This window comes from Thunnus maccoyii, chromosome 21 (genome assembly GCF_910596095.1).
Source record: "Thunnus maccoyii chromosome 21, fThuMac1.1, whole genome shotgun sequence".
Classification (NCBI taxonomy): Eukaryota; Metazoa; Chordata; class Actinopteri; order Scombriformes; family Scombridae; genus Thunnus; species Thunnus maccoyii.
This window is the reverse complement of record NC_056553.1, coordinates 3,755,207-3,777,440: the sequence shown is the minus strand read 5'-3', so window position 1 is coordinate 3,777,440 and position 22,234 is coordinate 3,755,207. Positions and strand designations below refer to the sequence as shown.

The 22,234-nt window shown below is 38.8% G+C and overlaps 1 protein-coding gene across 1 annotated transcript in view; it reads right to left on the bottom strand.

Annotated features, from left to right (window-relative positions):
* Window positions 1-1,144: 1,144 nt before the first annotated feature.
* Window positions 1,145-22,234, bottom strand: part of map7d2b (MAP7 domain containing 2b) — a 36,735-nt gene continuing 15,645 nt past the window's right edge. Inside the window, 13 exon segments of the mRNA XM_042400225.1 lie at window positions 1,145-3,148; window positions 4,409-4,686; window positions 5,202-5,346; window positions 5,988-6,051; window positions 7,718-7,822; window positions 8,748-8,928; window positions 9,504-9,642; window positions 10,916-11,072; window positions 11,074-11,125; window positions 11,251-11,324; window positions 13,192-13,310; window positions 14,784-14,873; window positions 19,403-19,492. Of these exon segments, the coding sequence (XP_042256159.1) occupies window positions 4,416-4,686; window positions 5,202-5,346; window positions 5,988-6,051; window positions 7,718-7,822; window positions 8,748-8,928; window positions 9,504-9,642; window positions 10,916-11,072; window positions 11,074-11,125; window positions 11,251-11,324; window positions 13,192-13,310; window positions 14,784-14,873; window positions 19,403-19,492 (1,487 nt within the window). The 3' untranslated portion in view covers window positions 1,145-3,148; window positions 4,409-4,415.

Here is a 22,234-nt window from a genome sequence, read left to right as displayed (position 1 = left end):
GATTTAACACGGAAAGAAGGAAGCCGACAGGAAACGTAAACCGAAACGCTGAAGTTTTGCCGCAGTGGCATGTAAATACTTTTTTACCTCAATGTGACACTTTAGAGCAGCAGTAGAGCCCTTTTTCCACAGCAGGAAACTCTCTGTGCACCCAGATCCAATTTTGGTTCTTTTCCCACATTTCCTATCTGCCAAAAAGTCCCTGTGACTAAGGCTTTACTTTAAACCATGGCCGCATTAACACACCAGCTGACTTGTCACCTTTAAGTAAACAAATTCACATATTTATATGGGAGTGTGCGCCATAAAAGCACAATATAAACTTAAATAAGGAAGGTGTTTCCACCGAGGACACTGAATATCTCTGGAAATGTGGGAGGTTTATGATGGCCTTAAGTTTATATTCTGTGATTTCACACATTATATATGTTGTTTTTGACTGTCTTTAAGGTAAAAACCAAAATAAATTCACTTTAAAAACTAAAAGAATTTAATGTTTTTAGAGTAGATATATGTAATAGACAACGTGGGGAGATCAAATTTACAAAAAACCTAAATGAAAAGTCGAATAAATATGTGATTTTCCAATCCATACTACACATTTTGTGTTTTTTAAAGGCATACTATGCAGGATTTGTCAGTTGGCCCCTCCTCCCCGGCTCAACGAGCGAGAGAGAGAGAGAGAGAGCAGCAGTGGTCGAGCGAGCTAGAAAGTGAAAAAAAAGAGATCGAGCGACGCTGGCGAGAACCAATAAACACGCCCACACCTCCGCACAACCCTGCGGGAAGGTGCCGCATTGCCGGATTTGATGTGAATGTAGCCAAAGCTTCATCCTGTGTGTGTGTGTGTGTGTGTGTGTGTGTGTGTGTAGCTCAGTCAAACAGACACACAGACAGCAGAGGAGAGAGAAGCGGGGGAAACACTGAAGCACATTTAAAAAAAAACAAAAAACACAGCGATGTAACCTGGTCGCTACGTTTTTATAGAGTCCCGACCTCTCACCTGTGCGCTGTTATTGGCTGAGAGCTACACACCCAGAAACGTCCAGACGTCCCCACTTCTAGCGGGTCATGAGTGATGATTGAGAGGGATTATTTTTCTATGAGTCTATACATTGTTTGTTTGTTTTTTTGTTTAGGAAAATTCTGCATAGTATGCCTTTAAGGTTGATTCTAATACTTTTTTGTGTGTCTTTCTATACGAAAAACAAAATGAATTTAGCATTATCTCTCTATACCCGCCATCAGATCATAATGTAGGGAGATATAATTAAATATATATATGACTGAACAATTCAATAAATAGAATGTGATTCTCCTGATTTTTTTCAGAAAATTGCAGAGTTTGATTGGTGGTTGGTCAAAGTTTTCTTAAGTTTATGAGGCTCTGATGGTGGCTTAGAGACTTATTACCTCAGTATTTCTGAACTCGTGACTGATCATCCACAGAACGAAGCTGCGGCACAAATTATTGGGCTACAGTTCACATTCTTTCCCCTCACTTCCTTCTAATCTTCTTCCACTTCCTTCTAATCTGTCTAATCTTTGTGGCTCTTGAGGTGCAGCTGAGAGGCATACACAGACCTGCTCAGGAAACATTTCTTCCAGGATGTTTTAGTGGAAAAGGGCCTTTAAACAGCAAAAGTGCACATGCTGGATGTAACACAGCCAGAGGTCAAAGCACAGAGGATGGGAGGATGTTGACTGCACAGAGGTTTAAGGCCTCAGAGGTGATGAGCTGCGAGGTGATGAACGCTGTTTTAACACCAGAGTCTGTTTTGTGTTGGTGAGGTATTTTTTTTGTTTTTTTTGTTGTTGTTGTTGTTGTCGGGGGGAAAATGAGCTATCCAAGTCCGTATGAGGTGGAGATACAAGCGTCTTCAGAGCAGTGAAACACACAACTACTGTAAGTGCACACTCTAAACTGCAGCTAGCGTGGTTACAGTCAGTGCCAGACAAATACACAACATACTGTGTCAATATTTTCCTGACCCGTGGATAAAAATACAGGATATATTTTTTTAACCCCTTCCCCCTCCCCCTCACAGGTATTTGTTTAAATCCTCGCTGTGGATTGTTTCTCCTCCACAAATTGTCCAGAGACGAGCAGCAGAGAATCCGAAGCTATAGGCTACGTGTTACGGGTCGACAGCAGGGTTATAATATCGGTTGTTGATGGTTTCTCCAGCGTCAGGATGACAGGAAATCTACAGCAGACTGGGGTTTTATAGTAGTAAGAGTGGCTGTCAGCAGTAGAGCAGGTCAGTGGTGAGATAAACACACAGTAACCATCAGAAAACACTGACAGAAAGAGAGAAATTCCCACACACTGTAGAAGTACACAGCTACAACCACAGCCATTAACAGCTCAACTAGCTAGTCCTCACTGAAGATGCTACACAGGATTCACACAACAGTGTCTGTTTCACGGCGTCTCGTCGGGATAAACTGCTACAGAGCTGCTTCCCTGTCTCTACGGCGACAGACTCCACCGCCCAGTCAGATCTATTTACAGAGTTTTACAAAAGCGGGGATGAGAGATTAAAGCGGATGACACTCGAGTGATATTTTGCGGTGATGCAGATGAGCAATATTGGCTTCAACGGGAACAGATGTAGGCAAGACGCATCGGTGCTGATTTAAGAAGGCTGCAAGGAGCTTCTGTGAAAAAATCTGTAAATGAAAAGCAGTTTGATGTGTGCAGATTTGGGCTGATATTGACCTCGAAATAGCATTTATAGAGTTTTATTTTCCGGTTAAGTTTTAGATGCATAAACATAACCATGACATTAAGTTTATATAGTTGCTTCACTTTCCTAAACTTAATGTTTTCACGTGACAAACATGCAAGAATGATGTGAACTTCTTCCTCTGTCTCACAATCATTTCAAAAACTAAACTTACTGTAGTAATATTTTAATTTTTGTTAATAACTGAGTCTGTGAGAGTCAAAATTGCCCATCTGCACTGCCTCAAAACGTGTCCAGAAGCGTAACAGTTATGTGCGTTTGTGGTTTAATACAGATGAGAAATCAGGTGTTCAGCAGTCGTTCCTTGTGGAAATGATGATTGTTGTAGTTGCAGACGGAGGTGATGGTCTAGTGGTCTGTTTCTCCTGGTTCCTGTTTACACCGAACCTGAAAACCTCCTGAAAGACACAAAGTCAAAAACTGAAAACTTAGTAGAAGTTTAAATCTACAATATTATCAATAAAAGCTTTGAAACATTTCTTTCTCTGTATGTTTTCATTTTATGATCAATATTCTGCAGCTGCATCATGAACACCCGGCTGATTAAACACATTTAAAGCACATAAAAAACCTTCACTCAAGGGTTACTTACTAGCTCTTTCCAGAGCTTTCAAGCCTTCCACTGGAGTTGTCATCATGTGACCTGAGTATGGAACTTCACTCATATGATAACAGGTGGTCGTATTTGGGGGAAAAAGGTGTGGATGGACAGAACGACCACCTGTAGTCATGTGACTGTCGTGTGGTGACAATTAAGCCGTCTCCATGACAACGGAGCAAACTCAGTCCGATGATTAAGATGCAGCTGTGAGGGAAAAGCCTCTAAGTGGACCTTTGGTGAATTTTTTTTTTGTCAAACCAGAGTTTTAAGACTTTATTCACCAAATACATGTGTAAAGATTTAGATGCAAGAATGGCAAAATTCACTAGTTCCAGCATCTCAAAAGTGAATATTTTCATTTTTTAAATTCTTCTATGATATTAAACTGAATATCTTTTGGCTTTAGATTGTTAGTTGGATTAAAAAAGATTTTAATTAAATTTTAATAAATCACAACGGGCTCTGAGAACTCCTGATGAGCCTTTTTTACTATTTGTGGACATTCTGTAGAAGAAATGATTAATCCATTAATTGAGAAAATACTTGAGATGAATCGTTAAATTAATTTCAAGCCAACCAAATCATACGCTACAAAAATGATTTGTAACATATGATTTAATGTATATAATGTCATTTTGTCAGTGTTTTAAACCCACAACTCAGTTAACAAACAACCTTCCTGAGTTATCAGATGAGCTCGATGCTTTTAATGCTACTTAGTGTTTCCTAGCTACGGTTGTTAGGCTAACCCATCTACAAATATAATATGATTTGCTTGTTTTGAAACTTGCAAAATGCACTCAGAATCCGGCCCAGTCACCGCTGACTGGAAAAAACATGACACACTGAGATTTTACCAAAAATCTGTAGAGCAAATGCAGCTTCACGTGACAGCAACAAACTTTTACTTTTACTAACTAAACTTTAAACTGCATCTCCGTCTTCTGTTTTATGTCCTTTTCTTAACGTCTGTCCTCAACTGTCTTGCTTTTGGTTTTAATTTATGGCTGCAGTGATGAAGCAAAAGATATTTTTGTCACTGTGGACAAACTTCTACCTGGCTACTAGACGTCCAGTTTGCTGGGACTGACGCTGTGGATGAGCTGGGAGGATTCGCTGGAGGCGGCGCTGTACCCTTGGATCAGCAGGTTCTTGTTGAGGTCGCCGACCCCGCTGCCGGCCTGCAGCTTGGGGAAGGGAGGCGTTTCTGCACCCTGTTGCTGTTCTCGCCCGTGGGGGTCCAGGTCCATCAGGTGCTCCAGGGGGCAGCCGTCTGTTCCCTCAGTGACCGGAGAAAACTCCTGAGCGCTCGCCTGCTCCTCCCTGGAAACCGGACTGATGGAGACAGATGGAGAACTTAAAGAAACAATGATGACAGAGATAATATTTAATTGATTTCCGATTTCAGTATTTAATATTAATTAACAATACTGAGTCATTTTTTCCTCATTTTTTGGTCTTACATGATACAAAATCAGATCTGGATGATTCATAAATAATAATTTTGTATTTGAAAGTTCAAATTAGAATTTGTGAGTGTCACATGACAATAAATGAATCTTTCTTCTTTCATCTGAGACACCTCATACGTAATTGTATCTGTTGGGCTGAGAGACACTGGCAAGGGATGACAATGAGATGCAAGACTGGAGAAAAAGAAGCCAAAAAAGGCCGACTTTATTGGTATGTGGGGAGTCAAAACCTGGCAGACACACTGAAATGTGAAGAAACGTACAAACAGCATGAAAAAGAACAACAAAACAGCTTCTTCTGTTCTACTCTGCACGTCTTGAGTCGATGCTAATTGTGAACAGAGCCTGAGACGGCAGGAAACATCAGAGACGTCTCACCTGACGTCCATGGACTGGACTCCGTCGGACAGCTCGTCCACAAAGCTCTTGTTCTCCAGGGGTCCCAGCATGATGACGGGGGCTTCAGCAGGAGTCGGGACGTCTTCATCCAAGCCGACAGCAGGCTCTGCTCTCACGTCAGATGCTGCGAACAGGCAGCGTCAACGGAAAGTTATTTTACAACAGAGGAGCTGCAGGTCTTTAAGCTCTTGTAATCGAATGAGTGGTCATATAAACAGAATATATTTATGGATTATGTTCAGTAAATGTGGTGCAGTAAGTGTGTCTGTTGGTCACAGATTGGATGATTCGTTTAACAGATTTTGTAACTTAGTGTTTAATAACGGAGGAATCAATGTGGTTTATTCCCACTATGCTGATAAAACAGTTGTAATGTGCTGTAAGCCGCTGTGGGTCAGAGAGTTCATCAATTGCTGCAGTATTGTGTCGGTGTTATTGGTGTTACTGCCAATAACCATGAGGAGGCGCTGCTCTCCTGCCTGACGAACACTGCTGAGTCACACTGCAGCTGAGACGCATCAACATCAGTTTTATACAAAACTAATTATGTGACAGAAACCAGATTAATAAGGATTAAAAATAAAAAATTTGCATCCAAATTAAATAAAGACAGAAAGAAAGACACGACATAGCAAAAATAAAAAGTCAAGGATTGACAGAAATTAAAGACATTGAATTGCTTTAGTGCAGAAAATGAAGTCATCAGACAGATGAGAGGATGTTTGGAAGTGTTCAGGAAGGTGTTTGTGTCTATTTAACATTCACCTGCAGCACTAGATGGAGTGTCCACTTCACTCTTCCTTGTTCTCTTCATGATTTCCTCAATTCTCTGTTGAAACAGACAGAAACACAGATGTGACCGATGATGTCGTTGACGAACAAATCTCACCACAACGAGGAACATTTAGCAGCTGTTCAACGTTCACTCTTGACTTTGGATTTAGTGTCCTGGTGCTTTGGATCATATCACATGATTTTTGCTTGGTTGTAATAGAATTGTAGATGTCATAATTTCCCTTTTTTCAGAGCAGTTTAAGGACGTCTCGTCATGTCGGCTCAAAAGCTGAGATTCAAATTTCCTTCTTGACCTTGAAAACAGCAGCTGAGAAAGTTAAGATAAAAATTTCACCAGAAAAAAAGAAAATCTGAGCATCTAAAATAAAATGACAACTGGGCAAACTCCACCTGCTGATGAAGATCATATCATATGTGATAATATCAAAAGCAGCAGGGAAGCTACTGAATGAACTTTTGATTGGAGATTGTTTCTGCTGTTTTCAAGGTCAAGAATGAATCTCAATTACTGCTCTGGTTTCTAAGAAAGAAACTAAAAGTGTTTCATTTTTTATTATTGTCATTTTCACCACATTCAAAAAAGGCCATGTGACGAGTTTGATGTGAATCTGTACAATAATCTGTAATTTTTAAATTTTAATCCACTCTAGACGACCTTAAGATCTATTGGTACCAATCATGTCATGCTAGCTTGTTGTGAAGGAGGCTGAATAACGCTCCAAAGGCTTTTCTGAGGGAAAAACTGGCATTGACATTTTCAAAGGGGTCCCTTGACGTCTGACCTCAGATATCTGAATGAAAATGGCTTCCATGGTTACCGACGAGTCTCCCCTTTACAAACATGCTCACTTTATGCTAATCCCATGCAGTTTTTTGCATGCAGTATAAATGTATTGAATATTTCTGCATTCCAGGTCCCTAAACTGTCTCAGAATTGCATTAATTGAGTCTGACTGGAAAACTGAGACTCTTGCGGATTCAATGAGCCCAACTGTATTCATGTGTGATGATGTTAGTCATTTCATTATAGTGAGACCATTTTTTGAAACTTGACCTCACTTTATAAAATGACCTATTGTGACCTCTAGGATCATCACAGCCTCATGAAACTTAACAACTACAAACTAGAGACCGAGAGCATTCAGAGGACGTTTGGCTTTCCTGGGTATATTAACAATAAGAGGGTTTCTGAGCAATTTCCAGAACAGAAGTGCTCACCATCCAATCTCTGAAAAATGCAATTCTTACAGAAATCTCCAAATGTCAAAAGTTTTTGATACCAAATCACAACATGAATTTTTCTTTGGTGTTCCTCAAAGTCCAAGTGTCTTAATGTGTTATTTTGGAGGGATTTTTGACCATTTTTATTAATCCTCGACTGGTAAAAAATGGTTAAATTTTGCACCAAATCCATGTAACAAATAGTATCAACCCAAAAATTGCTGCAACAATTTATGAGATATTAATTGAGTAGGTGGATGACCATCATATACTTCCATCATAAAGTTATAAACCCTTATACACCATGAACATTCAAAATTTGAATAGGTGTCTAACGAAACACAATGTTTATTATAGATTTATGAGTAGAAACACAGAGACACACAGTGCTGAGCTGCATCTCAAATTAATCTTGATCCCCCTAAACATCCCCTGGTCTGTGGTGGGTGTGTGAGGGTTAAAGTAGATCTGTTTGGTACCTTCTTCCTCTGCAGTCTCTCCTGCTCCTCTTGGATGTGCAGCTGCTCTCTCTCCAGTCTCTTCCTCTCAGCTTCTCTTTGGGCTCGCAGGAAGGCCTCCTCCCTCTGAAAAACATCCAGTCACTTACTCTCTCTTTTTCTACAACTGTATGTTTAAGTCCGTACTGTATTCAAGGTGTAATTTCCACTGTTTTAATCCCCTTTTACAGTTTCAGTTTGATTTATTTATCATAATATCTCTTACTGTCCAATCGCCATTTTTTATATCATGACATCATAACAGAACAAACAGTAGTTCTTCTTTATTTCTGTATAATACCAATATTAAGAAAAGCATGATAATAAATTTAATCATAATTTGTTATTTGCCAGAGGATGTACAGTTATATAAATGAACAAAATAAAGAAACATTTCTACTTTTTGGGGTTTCATGTAAACATGCAGTTGATTAGTAATCTGACTTTTTAAGTAATAAAGGCTTAATTACTGTATTTTAATTGTATTAAAATAAGAAAAATACAGAGGAAACAGACTGAAGTGAAGGAGTTTCAGTTGTATTTGGAATATTTTGTATAATAGTCTCTCCTGTTATCCACTACGTTCCCTGTCTGAAGTCTTTTTCTGCAGACGTGTAAAAAGCCCAAAATGTTGGTTTTCTCAGAGAAAATCCTGCTGAAGAAATCAAGTTTCTGTAATTTTCTACTTTAATCACATGACGAAGAAATCTACTGCAGAACACTGACTCAGTTACTCTTATAAACACACTGACTGTAGAAGTATTAATTTGTTAAAAAATGTTTTCCTTTCTCTGTTGAATCACAATTATTTATATTTTTGATGATTAGGTATCATTATTGCACCTGAAAACTTGAAACATGATTAATTGGGTTTGTGACTGAACGTCTCAACATTAATGTGATAATTTATTGATGTTAAAATGATGCACAAACCAGCTTAAATCAAATACTTTAATTAAAACACTACAACACTCTGTCTGTCTTCTCCAAACATTAAAAACATGACGTTTACCTCTTTGTCCAGCTGATCCTGCATGTCCTTCCATCGCTGCTCCTTCTGTCGTCTCTCCTCTTCCTCCCTGCTCCTCCTCTCCTCCTCCCGCCTCACTCTCTCCTCCTCGGCCTGTCGTAACGCTCTTTCCTGCTGCTCTCTGGCCTCCTGCTTCCTCCTCTGCTCCTCCTCAGCTCTCAGTCTGCAGGAACACATCAAGTTTGAGCTGTACGGGCCACCGTAGAATACAACTAGCATGATTAAAGAATATAATCTGACATATATTTAACCCGGTTTCTAGAATAATTTGTTTTTTTGATCACTGTTTCCCGAAGCCCAAGATGGAATCTAAACGTTGTCTTATGTCCCAACTAACAGTCCACAAAGATTTTCAGTTTACTGTCACAGAAGATGAAAGAAACCAGAAAATATTCACATTTAAGAAGCTGCAAACAGAGAATTTTGGCATTTTTATATCATCAAAATAGTTGGCAATTAATATTTTGTCTATTGACTAATCGTTGCAATATATTTTGCTCATTGTTTGTCGATAAAATAATTGTTTTTATTTGTGAATCGATGAAACACAATATTAAGTTAATTGTAAATCAATAAAACAACATTTAGTTGTCTATATTAACAACGTGAAGGAGTTAATCTGGTTATTATAAATATTTCTTCTGTTTTTCGTAGCAACAGACTAAAAGAAGCTGAAATGATCTGTAACGTTAGTCCATATATGTACAGTATATATAACATATCATCAGAAACACACACCTCTCCTCCTCCTGCCGTTGTCTCTCCTCCTGCTCCTTCTGTATTCGGGCCAGACGGCGTCTCTCTGCCAGCAGTCTGGACGCCTCCTCGGCATCCGTCGTCCCACCAACACTCCTGCCTGTGGGCGTGCCAGGAGACTCTGTGGTGGTGGAGGTGGAGGATGGAGAGAACAAAGACGGTTCAGTAAGGAGATGTATGCATGTATGCAGTAACGTTTGTTAAAAACCCTTTTGGCGGTGAGAGAAAACGGCGGTGAGGTGAGTTTTTCATTGCAAGGAGACAATTAAACGCTCCAATCACAAACTAGTTACATTTTAGTGTTTAAAACTGTTTAATAATATAAAATGAAATAAAGCAAGCTGAGCACCTTTTAACAGTAAGAACATGATTGTAATGATATAATAACAGGGTTTCTGCAGTTTCCACCAAAAAATGTAAAATTTAAAGACCTTTTTAATACCACATAGAATATAATTTAATACCTGTTTCATGATCATACTGGTCAAAGTGTGATGGGAAACCATAATGTTACTTATTAAGAACATGAATTTACATTTATATCACATTTTTGTCACTACTTCCCAGATACATATAACAATGATTCCTAGTAATATCATTCATTATATAGCGTAATAATGATTCATTTAAGTTTTTGCTATAATCTTGACTTGTCCAGTGTGAGTGGATGAGCTTCCTAGTGACTGTATCTGCAGCACCAGTCTTAGACCATGTCCACACTGAGCCAGTTACATTTATAAACAGATCCTTTTCTCTGCGTTGTGGCCCTTCATCCAGACTAAAACAGCGTTTTTCTTCCCCAAAAATGAATCTTTTCCAAAAATGCCTCCAGTGTGTAAATCTGAAAACGTTGGCTTGGCATCGTCGTGTGTGCGGGGGAGACACTGTTACTGTCTACTGCAGGCAAGAGGAAACATTCAAGACCTTTGTCTTTGCCTGCAGATCTGCAGATACTCTGAATAAATCAGAGGGGTGGATATAGTTGGTTCTGTTTTTACCTGATTGGGTGTCTGCGTAGCCAGACATCTTCACACATATTTGGGCTGCACACGAATGCTCCGTGCAGACCCTCACTGACATCATATGGACGCAGATGCAGGAAGTATAAACTGGGCTTCAGTGTGTAAAACTTGGTGTCTCAGGACTTAAAGGCAAATATTACAATTACAGGGTGGATGTCTTTGTAGTTTTCTATTAATAAATTCTTCTTTTCAGAGGTCTTTGTGGAAATGCAGCTGAAAATTTGGATTAACTGTGACGTCTTCGAGGATGATGCATCCGTTTGCAGCAATACAGAGTGTAAAAATGACGACTTCAGTGAGCTTATGAACTAAATCCTCTGTGACAAGGCTAATAATAAACACTCAACAATGTGTTCACAAACACAAACACACCTGCAGTCAGTTCTCTGCTGGTGGATTTGGGGATCTTCTTCTCTGAGGTCTCAGATTTGGTGGATTTCCTCTCCAGGGTGCCATGACCTTTGACCTCATTGTGACCCCTGTCGTCATTGCTGGGGGTGCTGGCCCTCTGCCGGTGCGGGGAGGGGGGGGTACTGGCCGGGGGAGCAGGGAGACTGGGCCCGACTCCTGTTTGATCTCACCCTGTAACCAACACAACTGAAGTATGAGCAGGATAGTGTGTGTGTGTGTGTGTGTGTGTGTGTGTGTGCGTGTGTGTGTGTGTGTGTGTGTATGTGTGTGTGTGTGTGTGTGTGTGTGTGTGGTACCGTTTCGGTGTGGCGGGGCCTTTGCTGTTGGCCCTGAAGGAAGAGCTACGGGCCGGTGTGTTCGGAGTCTCCCCCTGCAAGTCACATTTTACAAATATTAATAATAATATTAATATATGTTGTAAATAAATGATCAAAAATGACTCAGCAATGTTTGTTTTACATAATTAGACACATACAACTGAGGAGGTGGTGCATTATTTTCATTATTGATTAATCTGTTGATTATTTTCTCAATTAACTGATTAGTTGTTTGTTCTATAAAATGGTGAAGAAGTGACGTCTTCAAATGTTTTGTTTTGTCCATAACCTAAAGATATTCAGTTTACTCTCTTCACATTTGAGAAGCTGGAATCAGAGAATTTAGGCTTTTTTTCTTTAAAAATGGCTCAAAATGATTAATTGCTTATCAAAATAGTTGGTAACTAATTGATTAATTGACTAATCGTTGCAGCTCTAGGTGCACCATTCTGACTTTTCACAGAAAATTATCAGTTTTACACACTTTTCACCAACATTTTGGGGGAAATCCACTTTTCTTTTAACCCAATTTTCCAATTTCCCAAAAGTATCTTTGGAAAGTTTGAGTTCTCCACTAGAACTTAAAATGACTTTCAATGTGTTTCAGCAAAGAGCCACTGAATCATCCGGCAATAACTGACAAGAACATTAATTTTTAAACATGAGAGTAACTACTGTAAAATATCGAGTCCATTACTGAGAAGCCTGTCAGCTTCATTAGAGCCTGACATGAGAATGAAATCTTCTTCCTGTCTCGACAAACATCGATCCATCTTTCCTGTCCGATCCTGTTCCTGCGACTGTCGGCATTACGCTCGTATCCTGCACAGATCTCACAACGACCTCCATCACTCGGACTGAACTGGCTCCACATTGTGAAAACAGCTTCAATTTGTATGAAGTAAATATAAAGTGCTGAAAGGACTGAAGCCTATAAAACAACTGATAGATCATAATCATTTCACTAAGGCTCATTATTATCAGTTTTTACCAATTTCTTCTGACGAAATACGTGATTTTTCAAGAAGGATGTGATCAGATTAAGCTAATTTCTGTCTGGATTTTATCTGCAAACCAAAACCAGTTTGTGTTGTGTTTGCTGCACAAACTGAAGTCGTATTGTGATGAGCACTGCTCAGAGTGTTTACGGTAATAAAAAGTGAAGAACGGGAAATGCAGAGAAACGATGATGCAGTCGACCTACAAATGCAAATGTCATTTTTAAAATCTGATATTATAAACAATAGACTTCTGAAAATGATTTGGAGAAAAAGAGAAGTATAAAAACCTGCTATAACATGAATTTTTCCAGACTTCTTCCAGTCCTGAGGCTCAGTTTTACAATCTTAATTTTGATGACACAATAAAAAAATCTTCCTGAGGCTCCCGAGCTACGTCGGCACTTTAACTCTGCATTTTACTACAAGAACTGTGCTCAGAACAGGACAAGGTTTTAGTTCTTGTAGTGCAAACAGCTAAAGATTCTCATAGTATATTCCTGTTGATGGTAGAAAGACTGAAAACATCTTAATCCTCTTCAGGAAAGAAACATCTGACCACAGCAGCAATAACTCCATCTGTCAACAAGGATCCAGGAAGGTTTATGTGGAAATGTCGCGTCATTCTGAAGAAACAACAGCAGTTACAACCGCTGGTCTTGTGTGTGTACAGTTATTCTACAGACGCATTTAAAGTAATCGGCACATACAGAAAGACCTTTAATTCTGCAGTTTACAGCTGCAGACGTGTATAAATCTGTGATATTACCATAATAAACAAACTGGCTCACGACACTTGCTAATGTGCCCTTTAAGTCCTGAACACTTCATTTATAATGAGGTTGCAAGTCTCTGTTGTTATGTGTGTGTGTGTGTGTGTGTGTGTGTGTGTGTGTGTGTGTGTGTGTGTGTGTGTGCTTACCGTGGGTGTTTTGGCTTTGGACGTGTCCTCGGGGAATCCAGCGATGCTCCTGCGGTTGGAGGAACTTCTGTACGGTCTGTGGTTGTTGGAGGAAGCTGTTCGATGGGACACAAAAGACACTGACGAGTCACAGACCGACACACACGAACAGATGGAAAACAACGACATAACAACACAAACACAGAACGAGGGAATCAGAAAGTCCAAATGAGTGAAGAGGAACAATCAAACCTCTCAAAACCTCCATAAACCAAAGAAAAACATTAATATTTCAACCTGTCTGCAATGTTTCAAGAATTTTCTAGAAAAAATAAAACACTGCACGAGAAAAATGGCACTTCAGTCAAAAAAATCAGATAAGTTAGTATAAATTAGATGCAGGTGAAATACAAGTGAATGTTTAGATTTAGAACGTTGTCTCTGCAATTATTTTTTAACCATGTGTTTGGGTTTCATACATTATTTATATTTGTTTATCCTGTGTAGAGTCTCACATTAGATAAGAAGCAGGACAGGTTGCTGACACATATAGACATTCACACTCACACCTACAGACAATTACAGATGTTTACTCTTGTTTACATTTATGGCAAATCAGCACCATAAAACTACGCAGAATTAGCTGTTAGCAGTTCCTGTTTTTAATGGATGTATAGATGACTATCACTGGATCACTTTAATACTGAAGAAAACTTGAAAATGTGATGATTCTTCTTCTTTTTTTCTATGATTGCTAAGCAGATTTATGGACATTTATTTGTGACGATAATAATATCCTCCAATAGTGTAATTCACACTGAATCGACAAATTAGAGCCGCAACAATTAGTCAGCAACTACTTTGATAATCAAATAATCATTTTAGTAATTTTTTAAGGAATAATGTCGACCATCTGCTGGCTGCTGCCTCTCAGGATGTCAGACATGACAGTAAAGTGAGAATCTTTTGATTTTTGACTTTTGATCAGACACAACGAGACATCTAAAAACGTCACTTTTGGGATTAGGAAATTATAATTTATATGTAATTTTCACTATTTTCTGACATTTTATAGACAAAACAATGAATCGATTAATCTGGAAAATAATCATCGGATTAATCAACAATAATAATAGTTTCAGCCCAACTAAAAACATGTTTATTATGCCTGTGTGTTCAGATTTGACTTTGAGGAAGAGTGTGAATTTCTCACACAAACTGCAGCAATTAGGCGCTAAGTGTTTTTAAGTACTTTAATTGTCTCCATGAGCAGCGTGTCACATCTGCTGCTGCAGCTCCAGCTGCAACCAAACTAGAACAACTAACATCTCGTTGTTTTTTTAGATACTCAGCGTGCACCTGTCTCTTTCACCTCAGGCTGTATCTTTGCCTCACATCTCACAAGTTGAATGTTTTATGTTGATTTTCCCTTTTTCCTCTCCCACAGAGACCTGGATGGTTCAAAAGAGCTTTTAAAATGATAAATATACCTTTAGAGCAACTGCAGGTTATCTGTCATTCAGCAGAGAGTGACGGAGGTTTTGTGCTTTAACATGTTTTGCATCTTAGGTTTAAGAAAACACTGATAAATCTGATCTGCATGTCTCTCTCACCTCTCTCTGGTGAGTGGAGGGCAGCTGAGGAGCTGGAGAGCTGTTTGTTCATTGGTTGATCTGAAGTGGGTGGAGACAGGAAGTCACCGACTGACAAAAAAAGACCAAAAACATACAAGTCACTAACACAGACACATACATGACACTGAATAAATGCACCCACAGCTGCTTCTGCTGTATTGACTGATGATGTAAAAGTCACAAATATATTCAATAAACGTCCCGATAACAGAACAAACACCCGGCACACGACAAGCACAAAACTGCCAGCTCACACAGAAAATAATCCAGCAGATCGATGAGCCATGCAGGCCGCTGAATGAATTAACCTTGGTGATGTAAGACAGAAATGAAGCAGCAGAACAGAGAGCAGAGGCAGACGCAGCGAGTCTGTCTGCAGCCTGCTTCATCATGAAATGGAGGATGATGATACGGAGGGAAGAGAAGCCTACATACCAGCGAGTACAGACATTAAGACTCAGTGTTACTGGATTACTGTGAATTACAGGATTAAGATGATAGTTGGATTTAAGGTTTTTACAAGGATCACAGTAGTACAATTTACCCCAATAATCTGAGTTTACAGGATGTGTTTGATTCAGATTAAAGGCAGCATGTGGAGTTTCTGACCTCTAGTAACACTCGAGCTGGACAGGAAGCTCATCTCAGAATATTCTTCCTGTCAGTCAGATGCTCAGTCGTCTGTTTGAGTGAATGTGGGGCATCGAACCACAGAGCTGTTTTATTTTGTGTTTTATTTTGTATATGTCTCTTGAAGTTTCTTCTGTCATTAACATCTGCCCAGGAATTACTAATTTTTTGTAATTTTTTTGACTAAATTTGGCACATTTAGACACTTATTAACCTTTTTTTTTTTAAATATGGTAAATAAAAGAGAAAGAAAATAAAAGGATTTTCTTGGTATTCATTGTTTTCCACTCTGAGAAACTTCATTAACCCTCCTGTTGTCTTCTCGTCGACCACTTTTGTCCTCCCGGGTCAATTTTGACTCGGGAGAACAAAAGTCCACAATAAAAAACCCAAAATTCAATGAAAGTAGTGATCATTATTTTTACTTGCAAAGTGTGTGGTATAGAACCATCCATGTGATTTCCAGGTAATTAGATTAAAGAAATCCATATTTCTGATATAAAAACATTTGAAAACGGGTCAAATTTGACCCGAAGACAACAGGAGGGTTAAACAGCATCTTAACATGCCAGTTAGAGATCTGAATCTGTTTATTAGGTTACGTTTACTCTAATTTTAGTTTTAAAAACCAGCAAAGGTGACGACATGACAGCTAACGCAAACATCATCATCATGATAACTTAAATCAGTTAAAATCTGATCATTATCTCACACAGTATGCAAAATGAAGAGAATGAAAAACTGAAACCAATATTTCACTCTACTGGGAACTGTATGATGAAATATTCAACTAATTATATTCTCCTGCTTTATTATCTTATTATTTTAGCTAATTGTACTGGTCTCTGTGTTTTGCTTTGTTGTTTTTACTGTACAGCATTTTGTGCTATTCATTTATTTTATGTTATTAGTTTATGTGACAGGGACAAACCTCACTGATCAATATAAAGAAACAGAACAGTAAATGAGCCAGACTGATTCTGGCCAGATGATATAAAAATGATCTTTTCAGTGTCTAATATCCTGCATCAGTGCTGGAGGCTGTTTTTTCTTCCTTATTCCACAAAGTAGAGGAGCTTCAATATTAGAAAACAACGCTATTATATTATTATTATATATTATATTGGTAGTTTAAAACTGAATAAAACCACATTTTTTTCCAGTGAAATTCCTCTCGGGTTTAGTGCAAAAGTGCAGCAGAGGTTCAGAAAAAATAAAAAAAACACTGATTTCCACAGTGCCTGTATCTGTAATATGGGACGTGTGTGTGTGTGTGTGTGTGTGTGTGTGTGTGTGTGTGTGTGTGTGTGTGTGTGGGTTTCGATCCGACTGCACTTGCTTTTTGTGTAGGTGGGGTCTAATAAGTTTCACAGATAGCTACAGGGTGAATGTCTGGTATGATGTATGATTGTGTACGTGTGTTTGTGTGTGTCTCTGTGTGTCTGTGTGTCTGTGTGTGTTTGTGTGTGTCTGTGTGTGTCTCTGTGTGTCTGTGTGTCTGTGTGTGTCTGTGTGTGTCTGTGTGTCTTTGTGTGTGTCTGTGTGTGTTTGTGTGTGTTTGTGTGTGCAGAGGAGTGGGGTGTTTTATAGACTGGGCTCCCTCCTGAGAATGATATGTATGCATCGCTAAACACGGCCCTGGGCCTGGAAGACAGGAAGTGGAGCAGCCCTTTGTTGTGATAGGGGTGGGGAGTGTGTGTGTGTGTGTGTGTGTGTGTGGGGGGGGGGTTGGTGTGGTGGTTGTGTGTGTGTGTGTGTGTGTGTGTGTGAAATCGGGTTTCCAAACCAGACACTCATTAGCCACAAAGGAAAAAATAAGTGGAAATATGTGGAACAGCAGCACTATTGTTTTTCTCTGTTTTTTGTATGAGTTCATACACTCAGTGTGTTTATGTTCAGTGACTTAAGGCTTTTTAAATTCTCTTCCAGTCTGTTATTGCTTTTAAACATCAGTTTGATTTTTCTTTCGTACTAATGAAGCTTTTGTTAATTCACATCTTGCAGGTTCATTATTTTTCCATAAACAACAAGTCTTTGCAGTTGTTTTTGAACATCACATCACTGAAGATGAATCAGAATGACCAAATACAGCCACATTAGTAAAATCTGAACTGTAATTGGACATAATAAGTACATAAATATCAGGCAGATATATAGAGGAGCAGAGGGAAGTCATCAGCGTGACATCTGCTTGATATAAATGGCAGCAGTATTTCAGCTTGGATTTGCATTTTTAAGTATTTCTTGGCAGCTCAAACCATTATATTCCTTCAGCATATTTATGAAGTAATGAGGTCAAAAAGAATTATTAGATCTGAGGTATTTTTGCCAGTTTCAGAAACATATTTCTGCCTCCGCAGGTCTGTAAACACCTCCAGATCTTTGCACTAGTGTCGGCCAACATACATGCAAGTGACATTAATCTGTGCACCAGGGGCTGAGTCACGCTCACCAAACCAGACAGAAACAGAAACCTGAACTTCTACCATAGAAAATAATAAAATACAATAAACCGTCTGTGTTCTTTCACCATCTGGTTGTTTGTTTTAGCTGCTGGATATCCTTTCCTGCATTTGTTTGACACAATGGATTGTAGAGAGGTTTGAGTTATAGTTGAGATTCTGTAAAATATAGGTTTGTCAGTATACCGTTTTCCCTCCATTTATACTGTGGTGAAACATTCTGATGCTAACAATACTGCCAATCATTTCAATTACTATGATTATTGCTGTCTTTATTAGCAAGTTTGACTTTGATAAACCCCTAAAAAACTGCATTTTTTTTTACCAGTCAAATAGAGACACAGAAGGACCAGAGAACCAGGCTTCTCTTGCCATGACTTGCTATGCTAACATTAGCTAGTCCACCTGATGATATGCGGCTAGTTTACGGTTAAGTGAATCCAAGTGATCGACAGGATTTTTTGGTTCTTTCACAGCTATTAACAGCCAAAACAAATCAGACCATGCAGAGAATCTAAAATAAGAGACACTAAGCTGCATTTAAAGTCATTAAACTTTAAACAAACAACCTGCTTTTGTTTGTGGTGTTTTTAGAGTTTTTGATGTCATTTTGCATTTGCAGGCTGCAGCAATATACAGTTTAGAGCTGCAATGATTAGTTAATTAATCAATTAGTTGTCAACTATTAATCGCCAAGTATTTCAATCATCATTTTGTGACATTTTTTAAGAAAAAAATGTCCATATTCTCTGATTCCAGCTTCTCAAATATGAATGTGGTTTATATATATAGTGAACTGAATATCTTTGGGTTGGGGACTGTTGGTTGGATAAAAACAAGATGTTCAAGGACGTCACCTTGGGCTTTGGGAAACAGTGAGATTTTTCACCATTTTCTGGGCCAAACAACTGATCGACAAATCGAGAAAATGACAGACAGATTAATCACTAATGAAAATAATCATTAGTTGCAGCCCTAATATTGATCACTGTTCAGTTTGTTTGGTTCAATTAAATCCAAAGAGATCATCATGTGAAGTGATTTTATTGTATGTATAGTGGTATTTCAGAAAAGTTTGATGATTATCATGATAATACTGTATTTTTGGCCACAATAATCGTAGAATTAAAATTTGATACTGGCACATCTCTACTGCCAACCTGTGTGAAATCATAGATATTTCTGCTGCATCAGTATATAAAGATGTCCTCGGTGAAGCATGTTCTCCTTTTCTTAAACGCCAACATAACTAGAAAAAAATGTCAAGATGAGTGAATGAAAATGAAGCAGCTGATGACTTTTACAAGGAAGTGTCCACAACACTGCGTTGAATTCACCACCACGCACAGAAAACACATTTAATAAACACACTGCAGGACGATATCACAGCCAGTGAGACAGTACAAAGACGTCTACAACGCATGCAGACACAGGATCAGCTGCAGGTGAAAGGTAGGTGTGGTGGGCGGGCGGTATAGGCGTGGCACACAGAGATGTGGTCTGTACCGTTACGGGATTTGCGGGCACTGGAAGCAGCAGGAAGCTCATTGGGCTGAGCGGAGCCAATGGCAGGGCAGGGCGGGGTCTTAGGGTTACCTGGGCAGCAGGTGAAGCAGAGCGGAGAAAGCAAAGCATTACACTCACACACTCGCATGTAAACACACACTCATACGAACACACCTGCGTCAATAACACATGACAGATCTGACACACACACAGGTAACAACAACAACGACTTCCATTCACACATACTGACAAAACCAGGACAGAAACGTCTGAGATAAACCACAAGACCCCCAGCAGGAAGTCATCAAAACCTCCATATGTTGGACAAAACAAGATTCTAGATGCAAAATGAACGCATGTTACCAACATCTTACCAAACATGGCTGAGCAGAGTGAAACATTATGCAATAAAACTGCAAGTAAACCAAAGCTACAAGTGTAACGCTTCAAAAAGCATATTTTCAACATATAAAGTCTAGTACAGGATACTGTTGTTAGGTGGTTGACAATAACAAGAATAAAAGGCGCCAGTATACTCCACCAGAAGAGCTTGTTGGATGGTAGAATAGCTTCGGAAACCCCCAAAGTCAAACCTTTCAAACATGACAATAGAAAGAGCTGCGTAGGGCCATTTCTGTAACTTTCCACAACCATCAATCTGACATTCACACCAACTTCACACCGTGATTGGCTGGGAGTGCAGAGGTGAGAAAGTAAGCAGGCTCTAAAGTCCTCTCTCAAGCTCTCTTTTCCATTCATTATATGTCAACAACCAAGCGTAACACGATGAATGTGCCATGTTATCCCCATATTAATCCCAATATTCAGGCTTTCTGCCACTCGGCGACTCACACTTCTGCCTTCCAATTAAAGGTGGAAACCACAAATCACTTTGGTAATTCATTTCATTTCAAAGATTCATACTCACTGATTTGTTCTCTTTTTTTATTGGCTAAGCGGTTGCATCACTATTTAAATGCACTACAGTATGTATGCCAGTAACTGAACACATTACTGTTCATATGACCTGATATCCAGCACTGATTCTGTCCTCAGTTAAATAATACGTTCAGTCTGTTGAGTCCAAGCTGTCGCATTCAGTTCAGTATAAAACCAACCAATATGAGCACTTTTCATAAGTCGAACAGCTCAGCAGCCTATTATTTCAAACAAAGATATCAGATTATAGTTGTTTCTGTAGCTTTTGTGGTCTTTCAATATGCCTTAAGTAAGGGATAATTGCAGGATTTCATTATCCTGCTTATACCATGGTCACTTGCTAAAGAAAAAATTAAGACAATTAATTTATATTTTCATGCGTTTTGCAATCAAAATCTAATGTTTTTTTTTTACAAGCAATAACTCAGTTTCCCTGGTAACACTTGTGGGTTTGACTAATACCTGGAACAATCATTGACATCCCATAAGGTTCTTATGCAACGGAAACGTTGTTCACTACTCTAGTAAACAGGAAGAACCTCAGATACGACTTGGCAACAGGAGATATTTTTAGTCCACTCAGCTCATAGAACCCTTTGGCTCAGCTATGAGCTAGAAAGCTAACGTTATGCTAGCAAGATTCAAAGTCAATAATACTGTGTACAGTTGACGAACAGTAAATATAATTTAACAGTATGTTTAACAATAAGACTAGCTAGCTATCCTGGTGTTAACTCCTTGTGCTGTTTCTCCCTTTTCTTTTCAGTTTCTCTTTCTTCAGCTGCATCTCAGTCATCAAGGTTGTCAAATTCTTCAAACAAGTTAAAAGAAATGTTGAAGTCACTCATTGTAGTGATAAGAGAATTAGAACAGTGAACAGACACGGTTTCACTGGAACTCCTTAGTAGTTGTCCATTATCAGGATTTAATGGACACCCAATCAGAATCAAGTATTCACGCAGACAATGGTATAAGGAGGAAGTAATATACTGTGACTCGCTGCTGAGCTGACAACAGCGGGGAGCTCCACTGTTAGAAACTACAGATTCAGTCCATGAAAATGATGATTCATTCAGTTCACTTTGAAGATTCGTTGATAAAGATTTGTTCGTACATGTACTGAACGCCTCTACCTCCAACATGGTCGGACAACACGTTGAACAAACTCCTTCTTTTCTAGTACGACCCCATCCTGAGAATTTATGGGACAAACTGAAATTTTGCCATGATGATGACGCTAGATGAAAAGTCAGGGCATCACCAAAGTCAGTAGGATACATTATCTGGGAACAATGAAGGTCTGTACAAAATTTCATGAAAATCCATCCAATAGTAGTTGAGAAATTTCAGTCTGTACCAATATGGTGATTCACTGTCCTCCCAAGAGATGTCCTGCTGACAAGGCCAGTCGCTATATAAGTGTTTCAAATAAAGGCCTGCTTGTCTCTGCAGTTGAGGTTAATAAACTATTTGAGAAATTGCAGTAATAAAAGGTAACGTCTATTAGTTCTGACATTTGCATGTATAACACTGGCTCTTATTGTCTCTGTGTGTTTTTATTGTGTTTTCATGATTTTGTGTTATTATGTTGCCTTGCTGCAAAAAGAATTTCCTCTTTCCTCTTTAACATACAAAGTTTTGAATCCAACATATGACTGAATTCTTCTCATAAACACTAAAACATCACTTGAAGGCACTGTGTAAACCCTGAACATCAAGCTCTTCCTTTGTATTTAACCTAAAGTAGCTTTATGGCTGGAAAAAATCATCTTTTTCCACTCTGACAGCATCATATACTGTATATTCTCTCTATATATATTCTATATCATCTTGCTCCAGCTCTTTATTGAGGTTTTATGATAAGAAACTGAAATATTCTAGATGTCTTGTGCT